At 37.2% G+C, this 25,261-nt stretch overlaps 5 protein-coding genes across 7 annotated transcripts in view; 3 read left to right on the forward strand and 2 right to left on the reverse strand.

Annotated features, from left to right (window-relative positions):
- The first annotated feature begins 255 nt into the window (after positions 1-255).
- gabpb2a (GA binding protein transcription factor subunit beta 2a) lies at positions 256-7,165 on the forward strand. The gene is made up of 8 exons (XM_079591732.1): positions 256-608; positions 1,454-1,561; positions 1,848-2,015; positions 2,121-2,315; positions 4,021-4,162; positions 4,285-4,452; positions 5,109-5,221; positions 5,316-7,165. The coding sequence occupies exons 2-8, from the start codon at positions 1,454-1,456 to the stop codon at positions 5,643-5,645; spliced, it is 1,224 nt and encodes a 407-aa protein (XP_079447858.1). The 5' UTR covers positions 256-608; the 3' UTR covers positions 5,646-7,165.
- Positions 7,166-8,338: 1,173 nt separating this feature from the next.
- On the reverse strand, positions 8,339-11,170 carry sf3b4 (splicing factor 3b, subunit 4). The gene is made up of 5 exons (XM_079591733.1): positions 10,997-11,170; positions 10,539-10,667; positions 9,913-10,455; positions 8,738-9,061; positions 8,339-8,650 (listed from the first exon to the last, which is right to left on the reverse strand). Exons 1-5 carry the CDS (start codon positions 11,028-11,030, stop codon positions 8,490-8,492), a joined length of 1,191 nt encoding a protein of 396 aa, XP_079447859.1. The 5' UTR covers positions 11,031-11,170; the 3' UTR covers positions 8,339-8,489.
- Positions 11,124-14,653, forward strand: rab25a (RAB25, member RAS oncogene family a). The gene is made up of 5 exons (XM_079591736.1): positions 11,124-11,978; positions 12,167-12,362; positions 13,333-13,526; positions 13,839-13,919; positions 14,093-14,653. The coding sequence occupies exons 1-5, from the start codon at positions 11,942-11,944 to the stop codon at positions 14,206-14,208; spliced, it is 624 nt and encodes a 207-aa protein (XP_079447862.1). The 5' UTR covers positions 11,124-11,941; the 3' UTR covers positions 14,209-14,653.
- A 140-nt stretch (positions 14,654-14,793) lies between these two features.
- Positions 14,794-18,173, reverse strand: naxe (NAD(P)HX epimerase). Of its 2 annotated transcripts, none has more exons than XM_079591734.1 (7): positions 17,951-18,173; positions 17,239-17,422; positions 16,977-17,085; positions 16,778-16,888; positions 16,542-16,652; positions 15,538-15,685; positions 14,794-15,374 (listed from the first exon to the last, which is right to left on the reverse strand). In XM_079591734.1, exons 2-7 carry the CDS (start codon positions 17,403-17,405, stop codon positions 15,172-15,174), a joined length of 849 nt encoding a protein of 282 aa, XP_079447860.1. In that variant the 5' UTR covers positions 17,406-17,422; positions 17,951-18,173; the 3' UTR covers positions 14,794-15,171. The 2 variants fall into 2 exon arrangements, with proteins under 2 accessions (XP_079447860.1, XP_079447861.1); XM_079591735.1 differs by having other exon boundaries at positions 17,927-18,173.
- A 544-nt stretch (positions 18,174-18,717) lies between these two features.
- The window catches only part of oxr1b (oxidation resistance 1b), a 54,656-nt gene continuing 48,112 nt past the window's right edge, over positions 18,718-25,261 (forward strand). The window contains exons 1-2 of one of the 2 annotated variants that reach the window (XM_079590809.1): positions 18,718-18,814; positions 24,937-25,024. In XM_079590809.1, coding sequence (XP_079446935.1) covers positions 25,008-25,024 — 17 coding nt within the window. In that variant the 5' untranslated portion in view covers positions 18,718-18,814; positions 24,937-25,007. The remainder of the gene's footprint in view (positions 18,815-24,936; positions 25,025-25,261) is intronic. The other variant, XM_079590810.1, reaches the window with a different exon arrangement.

The raw sequence follows: 25,261 nt of genomic DNA on the forward strand, positions 1-25,261 counted from the left end.
TACACACACACTATATACATTTTTAAGTGTTGTTTACATAGAAACTCAGGTAGCTAGTAGCTACACATAAAACCCTCCCATTACATTATATAAACGTACAATATATATTTATAAAGATTATTAAAAAATATATATATATAGGCTATAGAAATATTTAGGATCTATATAGTTGAATAAATAGGCAGTGTCTCAAATCCCAGCGAGCTGCCTACCTAGTCAGCATTTATTTTGCGTTATAGGGTTCGTGCATTGTTCGTGCACGTCTATGGTTCAAACGCACTTAATAGGCCCAAAAATGCTGTCTAAGAAGTCAGCTCGCTAGTAGCCACATTTAATAGGCCCAAACATGCTGTCTAAGAAGGCAGCTCGCTAGTAACCGCACTTAATAGGCCTAAACATGAAGTATGCAGCTCGCTAGTTTTGAGACACGTCCGAAAGCGTCCCTCCTGAGCAGCTTCCCTTTTATTTCCGGGGTTAAAGCAGCCGCCATATCTGAATGCGCTTTAAACACAGACATGTTTATGTTGAGCCAGTTCAGAAATACAGCACGGAGAACTATATAGTACTTTAATATCACCCAATAGACGTCCGACAGACAGGCTATAACGGTGAGTTTGATATGCGCAGTCTTTATTAGCTCGTGGCGCAGATGGAGGATGTGTGTCGGTTCTGCTCGGCTCTGTTTTTGACTCCACATGGCACATGAGTTTGGCATGTAAAATACGAGCTTTAAAATCGCCCTTAAATATTTGCTTACTGATGCAAACTAATTTTTCCGTTTATAAGGTCATATGTTTTTGGTGTATGTGTTCTTACACGGAGTTATATTGATCTATACACGGAGTTTCTCTTTGCTACTTCTGTCCACTATTTTCATCACTTATTTTCTAATGATATGGACAGAAAGGCTGTTGTTTAATCATTTAGGCTACGTTTTGAATATTCGCTTGTCTGCTTTTATGTGTTCTGTTCAGCTGGTTACCGCACTGGTGTTAATAGTAACTTAGATGTATTTTTAATCATCCTTTGAAAAAATAAACGTGCATGACGCGACGAAATCTGTGCATGATTAACGGTTAAATTCGGATCGTTTTTCTGGACCGATGCAAATGTTTGGAAGAGATATAATACAAAGCACATATATATTAAGATATATTCAAGGAGTTGGCAACATAATTTTCTTCCTATTCTTTCAAACATCCACTTTTCCCAAAAATAAAATGTATGAAAAACTGTAATCTCATAATTTGGTACACATCTCACACTACATGTGAAATTTACAAATAGGCAATCACTACACAATTTGAAATGAAGTTCATGTTGTTTTGTATTGGTCAGTAGCAGATACTTTTTTCCCCAGTACAATATATCTTTGTTTGATTAATGCACAGACATTATCATCATAATAACACAGTTTTTAGTCCTAAATGGTATAATCTCTGTCTTTGCCTAGATGTCGTTGGTGGATTTGGGAAAGCGTCTTTTAGAAGCAGCTCGGAATGGTCATGATGATGAGGTCCGGACGCTGATGGCCAACGGAGCCCCGTTCACCACTGACTGGGTTGGTCATGTTATCAATAATGTTATTGTTAAAGTTAATATGATTTTAGAGCTTAGCCTTCATGAGATGCAATCAATAAGAAAAACAGTGTTATCAATGCTTTTTAAGAATCACAACAAGCCAATCTATAAAGATCTGACAATCTTTTTCTGACTCATATGATGTGTCATCGACATTATCTGCTTATAGCACAATGTAAATTGTCTCAAGGTGGAACTACAAGGCAGTACAACAAAAAATAGTTTACACAGATGTAAAAGCTCATTTGTATGTACCTATTTTGCAGCTTGGAACTTCTCCATTACATTTAGCAGCCCAGCATGGTCATTACTCCACCGCTGAAGTCCTGCTGAGGGCGGGTGTCAGCAGAGATGCCCGAACCAAAGTGGACAGGACCCCACTGCACATGGCGGCTACAGAGGGCCATGAGGTCATTGTGGATTTATTAATCAGGGTAAGACGAGGGTTGTCCTGTGTTGGGATAGTTTACTAGATGTACTATAAACTATTCCAGATTATTAACCAAAGAAACTGACAAAAGTCTCTCTTTATGTTTTAGAGTGGTGCCGACATCAATGCCAAAGACATGTTGAAGATGACCGCTCTTCACTGGGCAGCCCAGCACGGCCATCACACCGTCGCAGAGCTGTTGGTCAAACATGGTGCAGATGTACATGCCCTCAGCAAGTTTGACAAGTCCGCTTTTGATATCGCTATCGACATACAACACGCTGAACTTATACACCTGTTACAGGTTTGTCATGTGTGGGGAAAACTGCAAAACACTAGAGATTTTTTTAAGGGCATTTTCACACCTGTGAATCGTTTGCTTTGTTACAATATTGCAATTTCCTCTTGGTTCGGTTCGCTTTCACCAGGCAACATTTCTAAATGGAACCAAATATTGGTTAAACTTTATTTTAAGGTGAAGTAGTTACATTGTACTTACGCACATAAGTACTGAGCAATGTTAATTAACTACATGTACTTACTATAGAATTAAGGTTAGGGTTTGGTTTAGGGTTAGTTGCTTGTAATTATGCATAATTTACTGTTAATACTAGAGTAAGTACATGTAGTAATGTGTAACTGTCAACCTTAAAATCAAGTGTAACCCAAAAAATTGTAATACAAGTGATGTGTGAGTAAACCGTTCTCTCGTTGGTCAGTGCACCTGTAAATGTTTGGGATTCTCCTCATAGCGGTCATCTGTCAAGATGGATAGACAACAACTCTGCAAGCTTGATGTGGCTTTCTTTGTAGCTGCCGATATATTACTTTATAATTTTGAGCAAGAATCAAGGTGCCAACTTCGTTTGTTTTTAAGTTTTGTACAGTTGTTGCGAAATATGTTCATCTGATCTGACCAAATTTGAATTAGAAATTTCACTTCCTCTTTACTCCAGGTTAGCCCACGATTCATTTTCAGAGGTATTAACAAAACAAGGCAAGCATTGCTGCTACGTATTTAAAGTTGCAGTAAGTGATTTCTGAGAAAAACTGTTGATATTTGAAATCAACCCTCCCTTCATTGCTCCATTCACCAAAATGCACGAACACGCATTGCAAGAGTGGATGTGACTTTATCATAGCTGAAGCAAAATAATGTATAGCTAACATTACAACAACAGCATTTCTTGGTTCTGTGAAACGGCAAAACCAGTGTTGCTCACGTATCGACAGAAACAACGCAACCTAAGCTTTTCTAATATTAACGCAGGTCCTAAAGCTCTTGCCTGATCATAACCCTTTTTTCCCAGTGATATTCCTCTGGCCTTTCTCTTTTTTTGTAATGTCTCTCAGCCATCTCTCTGCCGTCTTTCTTCAAATCATGAAGGACACGCCCCCCTACTGCTGATTGGCTACATGTGTGTTGTGCTGCTCGGTTCGGTCCACTTTCAACAGTGTTCTCAAAAGATCGCTTGCTGCACCTTTAATCAACAATCATATATTGTTATACAACTTGGTCCGGTGGGTCAGATTGCTCTCTCACCACAAGCAAACCGCTCCAGAGTTCGTTTTCAAGCGGGTCGAGACCACCTCGTTCCTCTATCTCTGCCTGGATTTTTGGTGAGGATATGTTTGCCTAAGGCCCGGTTTCACAGACGGGGCTTAGATAGGCATTAGTACAGTTAGGGCATTTAAGTAACTTTTATGAATGTGCCTTTGAAAAAAAAAAAAACATTACTGATGTGCATCTTGAGCCGAAACAATTGCTCTGATGTATTTGAAGATATGTCAGTGCAAGTTGCTTTCAGTTAAAACCGCTCAATGATGCATTTTAGTCTGGGACTAGCCTTAAGCATTCTCTTTGAAATCGTAGGTAAGTGAACCAACCAGTTGGTTTTAGGGAGTTTTAGGGAGAAAATGGAGCAGGTTCCAAAACAAATGCTAAAAACAAGCCAGGTGTAAAGAAGCCCTAAGAAATGTTCCTCATAAATCCTCGTTTTGCCTTTTAGGAGGGAATGCAGAATCAGGTGAACAGGAATGCCGAAGCGTCCATCATAAACGGCAGCTCCACCCCACAGTTCATCATTCAGGGCGTCCCAAACATCCAAGGGGGAGTCGTCAACCTCTCCGACTTGATCAAAGCCAGCTCAGGTACGATACGACTAGAAAATAATTGTAAACTAATGTAATCAATTTAAACATCGTTGGTTATTTTATGATCTTAAATTGACTTTGAACCAACAATTGCATTTTTTTTTTCTCATGATGTTTAGGTGACTCAGAGGACGCCATAGCTGTCAGTTCCTTGGACTCGAGTATCCAACAAGTGGTGAATGAGTCGGGTCAGAGGGTCATAACCATATTAACAGATCAACATGGAAACCTGCAGACAAATGGACTCGGCCAACCGTTCTTTGTCACAATGCAGGATGGACGACAAGGTATAACCAACTCTCCTTATTTTGGATTTTGAACTCAACTTCTCAATGATATCATTTTAAGATTTATATATAGTTTTGGGTCAGTAAGACTTTTTTTTTAAAGTCTTATACTCACCAAGGCTGCATTTATTTGATCGAAAATACAGTAAAAACAACAATATAGTGAGATATTATTTGAATTTAAAATAGCTTTTTTACGTTTGAATATATTTTAAAATCTAATTTATTTCTGTGATGGCAAAGCTGAATTTGCAGCATCATTAGTCTTCGTGTCACATGATCCAGAAATCATTCTAATATGATGTGTTGCTCAAGAAGCATTTTTAATCATCAATGTTGAAAAAAGTTGTGCTGCTTAATATTTTTTTGTGGAAACTGATATTTTAGGATTCTTTAATGAATGGGAAGTTTGAAGAACAGCATTTATTGGAAATAGGACTTTTTGAAACTATGTAATAGTCTTTTCTGTCACACTTGATCAGTTTGATTCATCCTTGCTCAAAAGTATTCGTTTCTTGAACATTTTAACGGTAGTGTATATGATTATTATATTTGTGAATTGTGTGTATGTATGTGTGTATCTCAAGGCTGTCTTGACATTCTTATACCTTGAATTAAGCATGTTCCTCTTTGATTTTATTTTATTTTTATATCAGTATTGGCAGTTCCAGCCAATCAAATCACAGAGGAAGTGGTAGAAGACTCCGAACCTCCTGCTCGTAAAAGGAAAATTGAAGTTTCATCCAATAATGCAGAGACTGGTGAAACGGTGAGTCTAATATATATGAACCTTTATAGCAAAGCCATCAGATGATAACTTTGTTCATCACCCCGCTCCTTCTCGATTTATCTTCAATCTCCAGGAGCATCTGCAGTGGCAGTTACAGGAAGCTAACAGGAAAGCTCAATCCTATCGTCAGCAATTGCTCCGCAAAGAGCAGGAAGCCGAGGGGTACCGCATGAAACTGGAGGCCATGTCAAACGGACAGACCAACGGCACCACAGGGCTGGACCAGGAGCACATCGTGTTTGTGCAGGAAGAGGTCGGTATCGAAGAAACAACGGAGGGAGAAGAGGAAGTCGTCATGTTTTCAGAAGGTGGCGTAGTCATCAAAACAGAAGAGATCGATTGTGTGGACGAGCAGATCACTCTAGTGGAAGCCACGGCGGGTCACACGGAAGTCATCTCTTAAAAGAGCACCCAAGAGCGTGGACTCAATCCTCAAGCAACCAAAGAGTGCTTCGGCACGGTTTTGGTTTGGTTCATTTTGATTTTTCAGCAATTAAGTCCTTTTTGTAATTTATTTCCTTGTTCTGTTTTGGTTAACGTTTCTTGCTTCAAATGAAAGTTCACAAAGAAACAACCACAATGTGCATCATATGCACACACACACACACACACACACGACCAGGGAAGATGATTCTTTCTGGGAGTCTGTATCTGCAGTGTCCTTAGAAGTGCTCGCCCATCAATTGTCCTAGATGGGGTTTTGGAAAAGGTTCACTCAGGATGGAACTCTTTGCAAACTGCATGTCTTTTGAGCTCCCCTAGAAATGCAGCCGTCTTATTCAGACAGTTAGTTTCATCGCTTCTGGAATTAAACATTGAAAATTCATCTCAGAATGCAGCAGTGGTTTGTGTTCTATGCATTGGTAATAAAGTAATGCACCAGTTTCAAGAATTTAATTTGTAGGCAATCTTTTCTTTTTTTCTGTCGGACCATTTAAAATCTGTAGGTCAATTAAAAGTGCCTTGGTGTATTTTTGGTCATGTTTAGTTTTTATTCATAAAGGATTCTACATGAATTATTGCATATATAGTATTTGTTTAAATGGGTATAAAGCATAATTCCCATTCATTAACTCACATTCCTTATGTAACATGTATTTGTTTTCTCTGAATATGTATAATGTGGTTGCTTTTTTGTTTTAGTTACTTTGAATCTGAAGTTAAGAGCTCTTGTTCACGATGAGTTAAAGGGATAGTTCACCCATTCAACCTCAAGTTGTTCCAAACTTGTATGGATCTCTTTCTTCTACTGAACACAAAAGATGTTATGAAGAACATGGGTAACCAGTTGTTTTCATTATTATGGAAGTCAATGGGGTCCATCAACTGTTTGAAATGACTTGAGTGTGAGTAAATGACAAAATTTAAATTTTTTGGTGAACTTTCCCTTTAACATCACTTTCACAAATGTAAAAACTCTGATTTTAATATCAGGGTTTGTATCTGTCTGGCTAGCCTTTATAATGTGTAATGTTATCTCCCGGAGCTAAGACAAAATAATCAGTGGTTTTTCAGGCAGAGAATAATCTGAGACATTCATATGCATTAGATGGCAAGAGCGCATGTGACTTTTTAATGGAATCCAATTTTGTGCTATATAACAAACAAAAACATAGTAACATACATAATTGTAGAAACCTCAGAAGAAATTTTCAATTTTAACTAGTTTTGATTGTTTCTCACATAGGAAATGTGTAATTATTTACTTTTTTAAATAATTTAAGTTTCTTTTTTTTATGTAAAGACATCACCGTCCTCACATTGTAAAAATTAACCACAGTAATATACTGGCACTACAATTTATGGACCTACACTGGTGTTAATGCAAAATCTTGATTTTAGAGTTTCTCCCACTTGTTATATGCTTAAATGTATAAAGCTTTTGACTTATTTTTGAATAAAATGTTGCAAATATCAATTGTCAGCTTCTGTATATTTTCTTTTGTTCATATTATACTCAACCCAATAAAAGTAGCTCATCATCACATTAAAGTCAGCTACGATACTGTCCAAAAGTGTTGAGTCAGTAAGATTTTTAAATGTTTTTGACATTTATGCAAAACAAGGCTGCATATATTTGATCAAAAACACAGAAAAAGTAGTAATATTCTGGGATATTACTATAATTCTAAATAATTGTTTCTATTTTAATATATTTCAATCTGTGATGGTAAAGCTGAATTTTAAGCATCATTCATGCGAATTTCAAAAACCATTATAATATGCTGATTTGGTGCTCAAGAAACATTTCTTCTTATTATTAAAAACAGTTGTGCTGCTTAAAGGGATAGTTTGCCCAAATATTAAAATTAGCCCATGATTTACTCACCCTCAAGTCATGACATTCTTCTTTCAGGCGAATACAATCAGTTGTATTAAAAAATGTCCTGGCTCTTCCAAGCTTTATAATGGCTGTTTCTGTTTTGAAGTCCATACAAGTGCATCTATTCATCATAAAAGTGCGCCACACGGGTCTGGGGGGTTAACAAAGGCCTTCTGAAACGAAGCAATGCGTTTGTGTAAGAAAAATATCCATATTCAAAACTTTATAAAGTAAAATAACTAGTTTCCAGGCCAAAAGGAACATACAGATTCCACTTACGCAACTTGTGACGTCGGAAGTAGCGTAGTGCGTCATGGCGTAAATATCGGCAGTACGTCGCATTACTCGCATAAATTACGCTTTACACTTAAGTGGAATCTGTATGTTTGTTTGGCCAGAAGCTAGTAATTTTACTTTATAAAGTTTCAAATATGGATATGTTTCTTATACACATCGCTTCAGAAGGCCTTTATTAACCCCCCGGAGCCGTGTGGATTTTGTTTATGATGGATACATACACTTTTATGGACTTCAAAACAGAAACAGCCATTCACTGCCATTATAAAGCTTGGAAGAGCCAGGACATTTTTTAATATAACTCCGATTGTATTTCGTCTGAAAGAAGAATGTCATATACACCCAGGATGGCTTGAGGGTGAGTAAATCATGGGACAATTTTCATTTTTGGGTGAACTATCCCATATAGGATTCTATGATGAATAAAAAGTTTATTTGAAATAGCCTTTTGTAAACAAACTTGCAAAAAAACACAGTTATATAAAATTGTTTATTCTTGCTAATTCTGAAATAGTACAATGACCAAAATTAAGAAATCTGTATACAAAGAAGCAAGTGGTCCATCTATTAAAGCACAGAATGTAAATAAAAACAACAAAGGTTTCAAAAAGGTCTTCACATTAGGGCTTAGGGAGGCATTGGTGCTCTCATCGGACCCCTCGGTGGTGCAGGAGGACGTGGCGGCAAGGGAGGCCCTCTCTGAAAGCCGAAGTGTGGTGGTCTGGGTGGGCCGGCACCATAACCAGGTGGTGGCATTGGTGGAGGCCCTCTCATACCTGGATGCATACCTGTAAAAAAGAGGAGGAATTATTCCATTAACATGTTGTCTATTTTGCTTCCGTTGAAACGCACAAGCAACTTCTTCACACACATACCCATTGGGGGACCGAATGGTCCTCTGGGAGGGACACCCATGGGGGGAGGAGGCATGCCAGGTGGAGTAGGTGCTCTTTGTTGAGAAGATCCAGGCGGGCCAGGTGGAGGAGGCACCATTCCGGGAGGTCCCGACGGAGGCATCGGCATTGGCGGCATTCCTGGTGGATGCATTCCTCCAGGGGGGAAGGGCGGGGGTCCCGGTGGGTGCCCTCCACCCTGTTGTGAAGGAGTACCTGGCGCAGGAGGCATCATGCCGGGCGGCATCCCAGGTGGCATTGTGCCAGGAGGAGGAACAGGTGGGAAAGCACCAGGAGGCGGCATCCCTGCGAGATCAATGTACAAAAATTAAATTGATGCAAAAGACATTTATTGTACCAAAAATAACACTTCCCGGTATCATATTTTCTGAATGAAACCCAATACTTGTTTCTTACTAAATTTGGTGTGCGGATTCCAAAAAGAGTGGATTTTTTGCTCTAACACTTCACACTTTCTTACAAAATATAAGAATATACTTTTTTTGACAATGCCATGATTCCCATCTTCCTCTGAGCCAGATTACAACAGTTAGTCTCAGCTGTTTTTCACATGCATGACATTATTTTATGTCCTGAATCCTGATTTCAAGGTAAGAATTATGGTCAGTGAGTCAGTGACAGAAGTAAATGCAAACATGAATCATGCAGATGTTTCATGCTACATCTCTGGGTGTTTTACTACATCCTACCAGTTACAGAAACTTACAGATTTTGTGACGAAAAATAACTTTGTGAAGTTCTTTGACATTAAATTAAGTATTTGAACATTTTCCACTCCTTTGCAGATTGTAAGTTAAACTACACATTTACTTTTTATCATTAAAAATATTTTTTTTTACTTTTGTCTGCTTTTGTTATATTGTTAATTTAGTTTTCAGACCAAATCTTAAAAGTTATACATTACTTTTTTTCACAAAAAATAAGAATGCATTTTTTTTTTTTACATTTATACATGAATGCATATTTATGAAATATACACATGCATGTATTATATATAAATATAAAAAGTCTTCATTCCTATTTCGGATGGAAAAAAAACTGCATGTACACTTTTTTCCCCTCAAGATGCAGGGCTGTGTAATAGTCAAATATCTGAAAAATGTCAGAAATAGTTCAATACTCTCATAATATCTAACCTGGCATTGGAATCCCTGCTCCCATGGCGGTCATGACAGGTGTGGGCATGGAGGGAGGCGGTGGGGCGTCTGCGAAAAGCTGATGGGGGCGATCGGCCTGTGAAAGTGGATTCTGGGCGGCTAGGAGACGCTCTGCAGCAGAGCCGTGCCTCTCGCCCTTTGAGTCCTTCTTAAAGGCGTATGAAACCGTGATGGGCCGATTGCAGAGATACTGGCCATTCATGGCCTCAATAGCTGCGTCGGAGGCATCAAAACTGGCATAGTTGATGAAAGCATAACCCTTCGAGTTGCCTGTGTCCGGGTCTCGCATGATCTTCGGTGTCTGAAGGATCACACCGAAAGCGCTGAAAGTATCATAAAGGAGTTTCTCGTCGATCTCAGGGTCTAAGTTGCCAATGAAGATGTTGGCCCCGACGTCGAGGTTCTTGTTGTGCGCCGAAGCCTTGTTGACTCGTATGGGTTTGCCATATAGTTTGATCATGTTCATGATCTTTATGGCGTAGTCTGCATCCTCTTCACTGAGGAACTCCACAAAGCCATAACCTGAAGAACAAAGACCAATATCAATAAATCATGCAAAACGATAGAAATCTTTCATCGGAACGCTTAATGATATGGAAACTCACCCTGATGTTGTCCTGTTACCCTGTCTTTGGGCATGTGTGTGTTTACCACAGGACCAGCTTGCAGAAAAAGCTCCCACAGAAGAGGCTCAGAGACCTTCTCATCAAGACCACCCACATATACAGTGGCATCTGAAAAAAAAATATGATCAAAATAAACATGCAATGCTGCACTGGACACAAAGATATGGCAGTTTATAAGATACGCATTATTAAGCTTATTATTTTTATTACTACTACTAGTAGTTATATATTATATTGTTTTGATACACTTAATTATTAAACCCCAAACTTTTCTTTGTTATTAGTTTTTAGCAAGCGTATTTGAATGAATGGAAGTGAGCGACTCAATGCTTGTAGAGAAGACAGAACGTGCTTAAAATGTTTCCATAGTGCTGCAATACCTTTATTGAACAGTACATAAAAAGTATCCCCACGAGTTTATATTTGTTAAATTTTACCTTGATTTCGTTCTGAAATCGGTCCCGCCGCCATGATGAACCCGGCGTGTGTACTGACGGAAGCGCTTCTTTTCCCCCGTAGCGATTCGCGTCACAAAACAAAACAACAGCGCCACGTCAGCGCGGTGCTGCCACCCACAGGACAGGAGGATGAACGCTCACTCATTTGTGGCTGTCAAATTGTGATTTACAGCGTCCTTTGCTCTTCTTTGTTGTGAATTTGTTTTTGCTTTTAACATTGCTAAAGGTCATACACTGAAGAAGCCAAAGCAGTAATAGCCTATACCAGTGCTTTAGGACCTACAGTGTGCTCTGACTGGGCATCAGTGGCAACCTAGCACACTAGGCTACAGTATTGTTTATCATACAGCAACAAAACTGTCCTTAAAATAAAGAATGACATTTTTTAATATCACCATGAGCTTTGTATACCTATCAATATGCAAAACTTTCAATATAATAATGATTTTGTAAAAGCTGCATGACCAGTTTAAACAGGTAAATTAGCATCTGTTTTTGTATTCTAGTAGGACATTCCTGCTTATACTTGATAAGAATACAAAGGAAACCCCTTTTATTTTATGTTCACAAGAACAGAGTTCTGAATTTGACAGGTTTGAGAAGTGCCTGTTGATACAGGACGGCTGGGTTTATGACTCAGCTTTATGTCTGATTTGCAGTACTGTTGGATTGAGACTGTGACAGTTTTGTGTGAGATCATGAAGTCACTCCCAATTGTGATTGAGTGGTTCTACCTGTTTCACCTGCTCTCCCACCCCAACTGTCTCGAAGAAGAGTCTGGCCGTGTGGAATCTGCCTTTAGACCAGCACAATAATGGACTTATAAACCTTTTCAGAAACTCGAGCATCTGCTTTTCTCCTCCCAGTGGATTTTGAGCTAGAGTAACACGTAAGCATACAGACTGACACATTACTAGGGTGACCATGGGGACAGATTTAGCCTACAACTTTGTCTTCAAAGGTAAGTTTGATTCATTTGATTGGAGATCAGATGTATGTTTTTACAATGTTGATCTGAAACCCATAAAAATATTAATCTATAGCTTATAATAAATAAAATAATAAATGTTCTCTTTCTGTGTTTACGTGTGATTTTTATAAATTTTGTGAATTAGAACAAAATCAAGCTTGTCTTTTGTTGTCTTTCAGTGGTTTTAATTGGGGAGTCAGGGGTTGGAAAAAGCAACTTACTGTCAAGATTTACCAAAAACGAGTTCAATCATGACAGCCGTACAACCATTGGGGTGGAATTCAGCACTCGCTCCGTTCAAGTGGATAATATTACCATCAAGGCCCAGATCTGGGACACTGCGGGTCTAGAGCGCTACAGGGCTATTACCTCAGCGTAAGTCCCTCATCATGTCATCTCAAACGATCCTTTAATCCTACAGATATCTCTGATCTATGTATGTTCACATGAATCCTTATTTAAGATTATGGAGGCTTTGGAATTCGTTGTGATTAGCATCACACCCAGAACCACTCCTTTTTTGACCAGGTACAGTTAAAAGTATAACTGATGTTACTGGCATCTAGAGTGGCCCCATAAGTATTTTCATGACTTTTATCTCGTTTACTGTATCATAGTTTGTTTGCAGATGCCATTTGGTTTTATATTTTTGCATGTTAAGTATCCAGAATATTTTTTGGGGAACCACCTACTTATATAATTATATTATATGACACAATCTTACATGACACAATGATATTATATTTTAAATATAATTATCAGGGAAGCAAAATAAGTTTCCAGATGAAAGAGTATAGACTATACTATTCAAAGGTTTGGGGTTGGTAGCTACAATGTTTAAAATGTTTTCCAAAAAAGTATTTTATGCTCACCAAGATGGCATTTATTTGATCAAAAATACAGTAAAAACATGAATATTGTGAAAATAACTGTTTTCTATTTTCCTATGGTGGCAAAGCTGAATTTTCAGCATCATTACTCCAGTCTTCAGTGTCACATGATCCTTCAGAAATCATTCTGATATGCTAAATTGGTGCTCAATCAAGACACCTTTCTTATTATCAATGTTGAATTTCTTTAAAACATTTTTGTGAAAACTGATATACATTTATTTCAGGATTCTTTGATGAATAGAATGTATTCATTTATTTGAAATAGTAATCTTTTATTACATTATAAATGTCTTTAGTGTCACTTTTTATCAATTTAATTCATTCTTGCTGTATGAAAGTAAAATGTTAAAATAAAAAAGTACCTTACCAAATAATGAACCACAAAGCGCAATTTGAGCCAATACACACTTCTACTTCTGCATGCGTAATAATGAACAGTTTGGATGTTGTAGGTATTACAGGGGAGCAGTGGGTGCATTGCTGGTTTATGACATCACCAAGCACCTGACGTATGAGAACGTCGAGCGATGGCTGAAGGAACTGTACGACCACGCTGATCCTCATATAGTAGTCATGCTTGTGGGAAATAAAAGTGACCTGGGAGCTGTACGCACTGTACCAGCAGAGGAGGCTAAAGACTTTGCAGGTATCAATACATTTTATTACCCTTTGTTTTAGACATTTCAGCCCTAAAAGGAATAGTTCACGCGCATTCTGTTATAATTTAGCCTCTCACGTTATTCTGAATCTGACTTACTCTAATACACACCCACATACAATACAAGTCACTGCCGGCCAGTGTTGTTTGGACCCCAATCAAAATATCTTTGTGTTCGGAAGAAGAAAGTCATGGAGGTTTGAAATGACATGAGGGTGATGACAGAATTTTCATTTTGGGGTGAACTGTCGCTTTAAGACATACTGTACTGACATCTATTTAAATTTTTTGATCAAACAGAGGCCAAAGGCTTACTTTATATGGAGACTTCCGCTTTAGAGTCAACTAACGTTGAATCTGCCTTCCATGAAGTTCTAACAGGTGAGTTTTCTTTTTACTTCTGTCACTGATTAACATAGAAGCACAGCAATATTGGGTTTATCTTTATCATGGTGTCAGAACCAACCAGTTCATAACTTAATGTTAAAATCCTTCTTGACTTTAACTCACTTTAAATGCATAAAGGCAATGTTCAATGATGTTTCGTCCATTAGCAATACACATGAAAGTTGCAAGTAAAGAGGTCACCAGAGGTTCCATCAGCGCGGTGACCCTGGGCCCGTCCAGCGAGTACAAGGAGGAGAAACAGTCCTGCTGTAAAAGCACCTGAACAACATCCAATGTCATCAAGAGCAAAACAAAGACATTTCCCTATGACATTGATTACGTCATCCTGCATGGAGGTATTTCTTCATTCTTGGCCTTCATTGGATATCATATCAATGAGCAAAATAGGGAGGTGACCAGGCGTTTTTAGGGTTATTGTTTTGTGGCTTGTTTTTTTTTTTACTTTTAAAAGATGTAAACAATTGGAACTGATAATGTACATGATGTGTTTTTTAGATTGTTAATTACCACTGGACATTAATGTAAATTACTCTTATGGATGAACCAAAAATGGGTTGTGTTGTATTATAAAGCTATTTATATGGTGTTGAAATGAACAGAAATATATTTCAGAACATACTTCAGGTCTGTAAAATATAGAGAAAAAATATATAGAAAAAACTCCTCAATCTTTAAAAAAATATGTTGGACTGTTTAATTAGACATTTCTCATGGAAAGTATGTGTGGTTTATAAATGATTGATATTTTGGCGTAACATTTTTATTTTTTAAACACTGAGATCCGAGTTCTTGTCTGCAAAAATAACTTCATATTCATTATAGAAATGTGAAGAGCTCTGCACGCTGCTGCAACTCAGCATAAAGTTTTTATTTCAGTTCAAATGTTACATATTTCCATACATAAATATGTAACATTAATATATTTAAACACAAAACAATAATACAGCAATTATTCACTAAATTCCAAAATCATCAAAAAACATTATTTTATTTTGAGGTTTTATAAATCCTTAACTAATCAGACTGGTTCTTGGGAATAAAGAGTCAATATCTTTAAACATCATCATAAACAATTATTGATTGATGCTGATTAATCACCAAGCCCATATGTACCCAAGATAAGAAAAGCAGAAGTATTCAGAGTGGTAAACCATACAGTTATTACCATTCCAGGTTTTTTAGTTTTTTTGATTACTGACACAAAAGTGACATGAAGGCCTAATGTTCAGTTCAGCTGATACACACAGTCGGTGCCTGGGTATTGAGGCAGATTCAGCTGGTACTTCTGTTCAAGTGCAGGAGGAACGAACCGTCCTCCCAGGAAGTGATAGCGTCCTTTGAAGTGATTGGCTGCCTTCTTTGGGGCTGTGAGGGAGATGAGCATGTCAGGCTGAATCCCATCAGGAGAGCCTTTCTCCACATCCCAGCCTAAAGAGTGAAAGAAAAGGAACATCTTTTGTCATAATCAGACGACATTTATGATCAATGATATGATTTTTGGTTCTTAAATGCTAATCAAATATTTTAATACTAGGATTGCAATATAATCAGTGATTATTTCTTCCTGATGATGGTGTGTGTGCATTCTCACCTGAAGGTATGTCGACACTAGCAATGGGCACAGTGATTTTCTTTAGTTTGGAGAGAATGTCACCGAATGGCTCTCGCACCGCACCCTTAAAACTGAATCCAAAGATGGCGTCCACCACCAAGTTATAAGCTTCATCAATCACATCAGCCTAAAGACAGCATGATGGGAAAATGCATGAAGAATATAGCAGACACAAAGTATAAATATATCACATATATACACTGCCGATCAAAATTTTAGGGTTGGTAAGATGATTTTTAAAGAAGTCTCTTATACTCACCAAGCTGCATTTATTTGATCAAAAATAATATAATATTGTGAAATATTATTTCCATTTAAAAATAACTGTTTTCCATTTTAATATATTTTAAAAAGTTATTTATTTATTCAAAGCTGGATTTTCAGCATCATTACTCCAGTCTTCAGTGTCACGTGATCCTTCAGAAATCATTCTGATATGCTGATTTGCTGCTCAAGAAACATTTCCGATCATCATCAATGTTGAAAACAGTTGTGCTGCGTAATATCTTTGTGGAAACAATTACATATTTTTTACAGGAATCTTTGACGATTAGAAAGTTTACCGCATTTATTGGACATCGAATTTCTTTGTAACATTATAAATGTCTTAACTGCCACTTTTGATCAGTTTAATGCATCCTTGGTGAATAAAAGTATTAATTTCTCTCTTTTTTTTTAAATGACTGACCGCAAACTTCTAAATGGTTGTGTACATATACAAAAAAAAAATATATATATATATATATATATATCCATTAACGTAAACAATAAATGAACATAAATCAATTTATGTTAAGGTTAAAAAAAACAAAAACATTGAAATGTCAGATAGGTGTCCCTGGGACATCCAGTGCAGTCAGGCACATTATTTTATCAGTTATTAATGAGAAGGAGGAACCCATATGAATGTTTTTTTTTTTTTAAATCAGACCCCCCCATGGTGTAAAAAAATTAGGTATTGACCGTCGAGGTTCCTGTTGTACCTCGGGCATCTCTGTCAGGAAGGATATATCCATCCTCTCACACTGGGTGGTAAGATTCTGAAACAGCTGTTTGCTGGGGCGCTTCGGGTACAATACAGACGGCTCATATCCCTAGGAGATTCACATGCAATATGAATAAAATCAATACGCCTTCATTAAATATTAAGTTTAATGAGGGAAAGATTTGAAGCAGGTGCAGTCATTTTATTTCCAGCCACAGTATAACTCGAACTCACAAACAGTTTGAGGTGTCTAGCACAAACCAAGCCATCTCCTCCATTATTTCCAGGGCCACAGATCACCAGAACTCTGGGTGGACTCTTGAGCAGTGCTTGTAGAGGATAGCCCTATGAAGTAAACCACTGATATGATTGTGTATAATGTGTGTAAGCTGTATTTGATCTTTTCTGCGTGATGGTGGAGCATCAGATGTACCTTTGACACGGCTGTGGCACAGCTAAGCCCGGCCAGCTCCATTAACTGATCCACACTGAAGCTGTACTCATTAAACAGCTCCTCGTCAATGTGCTGAGCCTCTTCTTGTCTATGATGACAGAAACCATGTTAAATAAAAACTTGTACATATACATTTTCGGGTGCAGTCTGTAGCAGGCATTAGACAGCTGACTATTTAAACTGTTGCACCGGGTTGATTCCTTATCAAATCACACAGAGAGTGTAGTGCATTTACACTCACCCCAGGTACTTAATAGTATTGGCCATAGTGCAAGCCTGTCTATGAGCGAGACCTTTAGTGTAGATGTTACTGGCAACACGTGCACATGTTCCTGTATGTGTCAGGACAGAGCCTCCTCGTGATGTCACAAGAAGACCGATTCCAAACAGGGCTCGAACTCCCAACATCCACCTGGCTAAAGCACCTGAACAAGAAAAAAAACAATAAGTTGTTAAGAAAGGATGGTGCATGGCATTGATTTCTGCCCACTTATCTTGCCGCATTCTGAGAAAGGCACAATAATAATGTTGAGACGAGAAACCTAATAAACTGCTGCCTATATTCTAAACTTGGTCACTCATTTTATGGTAAGGAGGCTGTTGACAGACATAATTCCTTATCCAAGAGGTTATTGAAGATATATAAGTGATATGTCTAGTGAATAGTGTGTAAATAGTCTACAATTTATGCAAATAATATGAATACTGGTAAACATAATATTATGTATACTTAATATGTAGTCTTATAAATTGACATATAATATACATAGCCATTGCATATAACTCAACCTGGGCAACTTTATGATTAGAAAAACACACATTAAAAATAATAATTTTGAACAGTTTTTAACGAGATACCATCGGGTTAAAGAACTGTTATAGGGAAGAATTATAAACTTATATAAATCAGAAGCATTCAGTAACGTTACCTGATAGTAAGTGTCATTCAGTACCTGTTAGTAAGTGTGTCTACACGCTCAGTAACATTCGTTAACACTAAGAAATGTTCAAGACACCGTCGGGTGAGTAACGTTAAACAGAGCAAACCCCAATTCAGTTCAAACTTTACAGGATACAAACATGCAGAAGTGTTTACAACAGAAAAGATACTTGCAGCCCTCTGCTGCTGAAACCCGGTATATAAACAATATCCGGGTTAGTGCACTTACTTAAGCCGCTTTTCACAATAACAGCCTGACTTTTGTTTTAAATTAAATTAAATTAAATTAAATTAAATTAAATTAAATTAAATTAAATTAAATTAAATTAAATTAAATTAAATTAAATTAAATTAAATTATTAATAAAAAATACATTACTATAAATTATAATGATGATTATTATTATTATTATTATATTCCTTAAAACTAATTTATCATAATAATACTTATTTTAGTTTTTTTTTCCAAGACAAACTTTATTTGTCTGTTATTTGTGGTCTTTATTTGTGTGTAAAAGGGATGTGTGGTTGAACATATGTTTGAAAACAGAGGGTCATAGATATGATTCCCTGCCTTTCCTATGATTGTACCATTGAATATCGTGTATACGTAATGTTTCTATATGTCGCCTTATAATAAACATATCCATGCATGATTTAGAGCTCACATCCATCATGTGTTCAGATTTGGTCTCGTTGTGTTGGGTTACTCCGCACCCCTTTACCTCAGGCTGTGATGGTATGTTCCGGTCATTTAATAGCACTCTCAGAAGACTAATGCTGGCATAGTGTGAATGGTAGTCTGTGGCAGGTGTAATCATAAACACTGCATGATATGACACATCCACTGGATTTGCTGACGCATTACCTGGCTTAAGGTAAGCGCGACTTTATTTCAAGCGATAATTGTTATTTAATCTAGTAAGAATAAACAGTTGAGTCTGGATGTAAATAAAACAATGAAAACATATAAAAGGAGATTTAACTGGAACTTTATTGTTTCTTGGGGCAGCACCCGTAGAGGACAAAATAACAGTCTAGGAAATAATAGGCTTTTTTCTTCTTCTTGGAGCTTTAGCTGACAGGAGGGATATTTTGGGGATAGCTGAAATTGCCAATGGGACAATATTGTATACAACATCTGCACTATAGTTTAATTTTATGCATTGCATTTCATGTATTCTTTATTATAAAAGTATTTATTTTGGGCTATATAATTTTAAGGAACCCAGAAAGCAAGTTTACATAATAATTATGTAGGTATGCATACATGTATTGTTTTTGAGTATGTTATAATTTAGTTTTTTTGTGTGTAAGTGGATGACTGTTTTGTCTTAAAGATACTTTGTTTCACTTTAATAGATATTATACCTGCACTGATTCAGTATTAGATTTCCAGATGGTTAATCCCTGTGTTAATGGGAAAATAAACTTGTAATTTCTTTATAAGAAGAAACCATGCTTGCATTAATCGGTAAATATTTAAGCTTCCCCCCCCCCCCCCCCCCCCCCACTCTCTATCATAATTTCATCTGGTCATGCATTTTAAACATAATATGGCATTGAATCTTACGAGGTACAAATTAAGGTATTCTGCCAAAAGGTAACATGGTAGTACCATGGTATTCTTTGAAGTACTGTAGAATGTGTAGGCTAAATACATGATGCATGAACATGGTAATTATGCAGTACTATGGTATATATATATCAAAGTACCAGTATTACCATCTGATACCATCACAGCACGTTTTTTTCTCGCTGTTTGGGTTAAAGTGTCTCAGCATGATCAGATTATTATTTAATTAAAGAGCAGATTTGGATGCAAACTCAGTGTAATGGAAACTCAGAGATGCTGTATCGCTGTTGGTATGTCCTCATTGATTGATCGATCTCAGAGCAGCAGTGCTTTCACATCCAGCCGGACACTCATGGAAAGCTGCAATAGAAAAACCCAGTGAATTATAATAGCTTCTGTCTATAAATTACCAAAGAGATGGCCTGTTTGCCTGGCTTAGACACACTGCTTTAAAGATCCAGCCACTGAAGAGCAGTCTGCACAGGGCAGTGGCTATGCACTCACAAACTGAAGAGGCTCTGTAATATTCATTTTATTGATGAGTGCTGTGAATGTGCATGTTTCGCTGTAAATTAGCCTTGTTACATAAAGATGCTTATTGTGCTTCCATGGTCATGACTGCTGCACTTCAATAATGCCATCGTGTTGTCCAGCAAGAGCTTTTAGTTAATCGTGTTTGTCTCTTAGTAGATAATAATGTAGACCAGATACTTGAGATTTGAGACCTCAACGTATGCCTGTAGAAGGAAATCATGTGATTTGCAGATATTATTGCTGTCTAGATTGTGAACTCTCATTGGACATTGGTCGCTGTCCAGTTCTGAAACCAGTACATTAGATTGGGTAGATTTCCAGTAGAATTAGCCATAGAATTAAAATATATTTTCTAATATAATATATATTAGATTTACATCTTTACATCTGTATGTGGATTTTGCAACTATTTAATCCATGTAACTCCATTGGATCCTCAAACTGTCAGTCAAACCTCATAACTCCACCCAGCCTCTATCGTGAATGAACAAAGTAGGGCTACCACACGCAGGTTAGGCCGTCTCTGCTTGTTTCCAATGCAAGAGTAAATAAAGAGCTGTTTGTTTGAATAAGTATAGCGTTTTCTTTAAGAAACAAAATATATATAAAGGCTAATGTTTTATGTATTTGAGGAGCGGAGAAGAGTGTCTTAGTCTAGCATTTGTCGTTGATTTAACTTTCTTAAATATCCTGTGCGCAGAACTTCGTCTTTAATGACACGAGATTTTGGCCAAATGACAGAATGAAATGAGCGCCCACATAGCTAGTAAACTACAATCTTTTGACCAGTGAATTTTCGAGAATTTTTTTCATAGGCCTATAAAACGGCCACATCTGAGACAGTGATTGCATCGCATTACGTTTTCACCAACTTACAGGTTGATTGTAGTTTACTAGCTATGTGGCTACATGGTAACTCCATTTGAGCTTGATTTTGGTCAAATGTTAATAATATAATAACGCATTCAAGTATCTTACCATATATAAATCCACAATTTGACAACATGGTGTTTAATTATTTAAAAATACAGTGTGTTATTTTTCCATTTCCTGAAAAGTTGCATTTTGGAAATGGGTTTCCAACCAACAGAGACAATATGTAATTTATTAAATGAAGTATTTACCACTAGTTAGCTCATAAAGTGTGTCAGTGACTTAATTAATATGGTTGTAAGCCTCGCCTCCAAAAGCAGGATATGCTATTACAAAATTATTTTAATATTGCAAGTACTAGTACAAATGTTGTTGTTTTAGTGCCTTTTTTTAGTGCATTGGTGCAGCAAAATAAGACAACATATGGAATGCGATTCATTTCAGTTAGCAGACACTCTGAAATATATTTAGATGTGTTAGTTTTACCTCTATACAATTTCTTCGCGCCTGGAGGGAAACTTAAGTTAAAGTGGCACAGCTTGTCCCACTCTTCCCTAGTATGTTGGTGCAGGGAAAAGTCTTGAAGTCTACTGTAGATAATCCATAAACTAGCTGCAGTGACTCAAGTTTGCATATCGTTAGCCTCATAGCATAATTGCCTAAGTCATATTTCAACGTTTTTGGGAAACATGAAAAAACACAATATTTAGAAATCACATTGTGATTTTTTATTGATATTATAACAGTACATTCAACCAGATGTGTGAACAAGTATGCAAAAAGAAAAATATCCATCACCAATTGCCTAACAAATAAAAGTGACTTAGGCAGAACATGCCATGACTTAGGCATTTTTTCTCTTACATATAAATGCAAACATAACATAACAAAAGTTGTTTTTCTCTCCTAAATATAACCAAGATGTGTAACTTGCCAACTATAACCAAGTTGTTTCTTAATGTCTAACCTTAACTACTGTTTTCCTTTTCCACCCTTAATTGAAGTTCCACTCAGGTGCTGTGCAAACATAACATAACCATAGTTTTTTTATTCTCCTAAATATAACCAAGATGTGTAACTTAACCCTAACCAAGTTGTTTCTTAATGTCTAACCTTAACCACTTTTCCTTTACCACCAAGTTCTACTCAGGTGCTGTGCACACTAATTTTCACACTGTCTATTGATGAGGGAGGTTGTCATAGTACTGGTGGGCCACTCTTGGTAGTACTGGTTTCATTGTCTGCAAGTCATTGAATTTCCTGAGAGTAATTGGCAATTGGGCAGGAAAGAGTGGGACCCAGTGGAATGGTTATTTGGGGATGTTGATTCGCTGAGGCAGGTCTTCCCATTCAGACTCAAATTCCAACTTGTACCGGATTTGACCATTAGCCAAGTACTGGAGAGCCCGGAGGCCATGGACTGTGGGGTCACCAACCTTTTTACCTGGTCGAATATTGGTGACATAGGCCCCAGATAACTTCATGAAGTCATTGTGGTATAGCTGAGTCACCTTGTATGGGGATCGATGCATTCGTGCAGTCTCAAAGATGACAATGTAATCACGTGGAGTGTGAATTTCCAGACGTGTGTGTGATTAAAAGGAAGCAGAGAGAGATCGCGGAGCAGCGCGTTGATTTAGAACGCCAACTTTTGTTAAATTTCTGAGAAATCTACGGACGCAAATAGACAAAGTGTAGTAAAATAAAGACCTAAATGTGTATTTTGGACTTTTTTTCACCACAAGTCTGAAAGAAGACATGTTATTGAAGACAAATAGGCCAAAATCTCAAATTTGACCAGTGAAAAAAAAAATATATATTGCCTGCCGTGTCTCGCCTTAAAATTAAAAGTAAATGCTTGAAAAATTACTTCACTTGCCTAAAATTACCTAAATGTCTTTTTATGGTGATGTTCTGACCAGAAATGAGGTAATATTTAGCTAGTGTTTGCTAGCTACTTATCTTGTAGCAAAAAATGTGATTTCAAGTTTAAATACACAGTTTATAATCTCTTTGATTGACTGAAATTACATTTAGTGTCTAGAAAATTTAAGAAATATGAACTCTTACCAGATGAAAACGAATCAAACAGAAGAGCTAATACATCACTTCTGGACATCTGTCTTTCCATGTTTTTTTGCCATTTTGTTTGTATCAAAACTGCCTAAGTCAAAGAGATGACTAAGGCAGATAGTGTTTTTGGATCCTAATAAGTGTTGTGATTGGCTAAGGACATAGGCAGAAAGGCAGGATGATGCAGCAGTGGAAGGACAGTAAAAATAGGCAGATATCACAATTTGGCCAAAAAATGACTTAGGCAATTATGCTATGAGGCTAACGATATGCATCTATAATAAATGTTGAAACTGTGCAATTCTCTTAGGAGAAACCCAGCAAGCTGTCTTAAATAATTGAAGGACCAAAAAGATATTTGTTTTTAATCCACCTCTGTCCAAACTGCACTGTGGTTAAGAAGAAAAATAATGTCTTTTTCTGATTCACTAGTGGTGGAAATTGCCATTCATAATTTAAAGTAATTGGCTAAACCCAGCATCTGTAAGTAACGAGTGTAGTTATTCTCTCACAGGAGCCACATCCCTCCAATCCTGGTGCGCTTTGGCCGTCCCCCGCTGTTGTGTGATATATGGACAAGATGTTTATTAATGAGGCTCATTAGTGACTTTTGATCCAATGCAAAACAGCGTACTTTGTATTTGTACCTTGCCACATGTACATAAAAGTACATTTAATTTATAGATATGGTTGACCCAGTAAGTTTAACGTTATTATGATGACTGCATTTTGAAGAATTGCGAAAATGTACAGAGTTTGCAATGGAGTGAATGCATTCATAGGCAAAATACCGTGAATGTATTTGTATGCATCTGCCTGAAATTCTCAATGTTTAGTCATGGTCTTGGGCAATTGGATTATAGTGCACTGGATCTGTTTTCATCACAGGAAGAACAATTACCATTGTCATTTCGAGCTATGGCTCACTCTAATGAAACCAGATGGCCAGAAGGTCATCCTCAATTAAAGGAAAATCCATTTCCATTCATAAAGTTATCCATTACCGCTAAGACGAGAGACATTTGAAACAGTCTTCGGTTAATATCTCCTTTTCTTTTCATCAATATTAAGACCAGGAGCCATGCTATTTCTGGTGTCCATTGTGTACAGGCTGCCGATTTCAACTTTCCCAAACCAATCCCAGAGATTAAACCCGTTTCCTTTTGCTTGACGTGTTCAAATCTTTGATATACCAATGATTCTTAACTACGCTTTGCGGTTGAGGTAGGTTGATGACTAGTAGAATAACAGAGGGATTACCACCAGTGCCTACATCTTACACCGGCCGTATTCGTACATTATTGATGCACTCTGCTTGGACGGGCAGCCCTAGTTGACAAATGACTTATCTCGCCATTGATCTTATTTGCTAACAAAGATTTTGACGAGCACAAGATGTTTGAAATTAGACCTGTGCAAAGGCAGGTGTCTGCAAATATTTGAATATTCATATATTCAATATCATGCATTTAAATGGAGAGTGGAAAAACAGGAATTATAGTCATTAGCATTTTAATAGCCTTTAGGGCAGGTCAATTAAAGCTGATCCTTGGTTTCTTATTGACAGTATAATTGAGTTAGCACAGAGATAGCTGTAGTGGTTTCAACCAAAGTGGACAATAATCATTTACATGTCGTACTTCTGCTTTTTCGTCAAGTTATATAACCAAAGATAAGACTGTAGACTGGAAATCTACAAACTAATCCCTTGGTAAACACCATCTGGTCGGCAATTAGTGGACATAAAACTAACATTGTCCAGCTCCCTCTGATTTTGTTTAAGACTGTCGGATTGTGAGTGTCAGTTGTAATTTGCTCACCCATTGAGGTCACACCCCTTACAGAGATGAGGTCATTGGTCCTTGAACTTTTTTTTTTTTTTTAAACCTGATACCATGAGATGTTGATTGAACCTCTCTCTGTAACCATACTCTCTTCCTACAGGTCCACTCCATAGAGCTGGCCTATCGCTGTCATTGTGTCACCCACCCAACACAGGATAACAAGGACTCAGAATGTTCAACACAAAGAGGTCAGTACATACAGTAGTGGTTTACACTGTTTTTACATGCATTGTTTTTGCTGGTTTAACTGATATCAGTGCCATTTTATGAGTCAAGCATGACTAATATGATTGCACATACTTGGGGTTAAATGTACATTCAAATCACTAACCCTAAATATCACTTTACTGTTAAACTATGCACATTAATGAAATAAGCTCATAGATTTGAATAAAGGAGGGGCTAGAATCATATCTAGAGACCAA

Source organism: Phoxinus phoxinus, assembly GCF_949152265.1.
Source record: "Phoxinus phoxinus genome assembly, chromosome: 19".
In the NCBI taxonomy this organism is placed as follows: domain Eukaryota; kingdom Metazoa; phylum Chordata; class Actinopteri; order Cypriniformes; family Leuciscidae; genus Phoxinus; species Phoxinus phoxinus.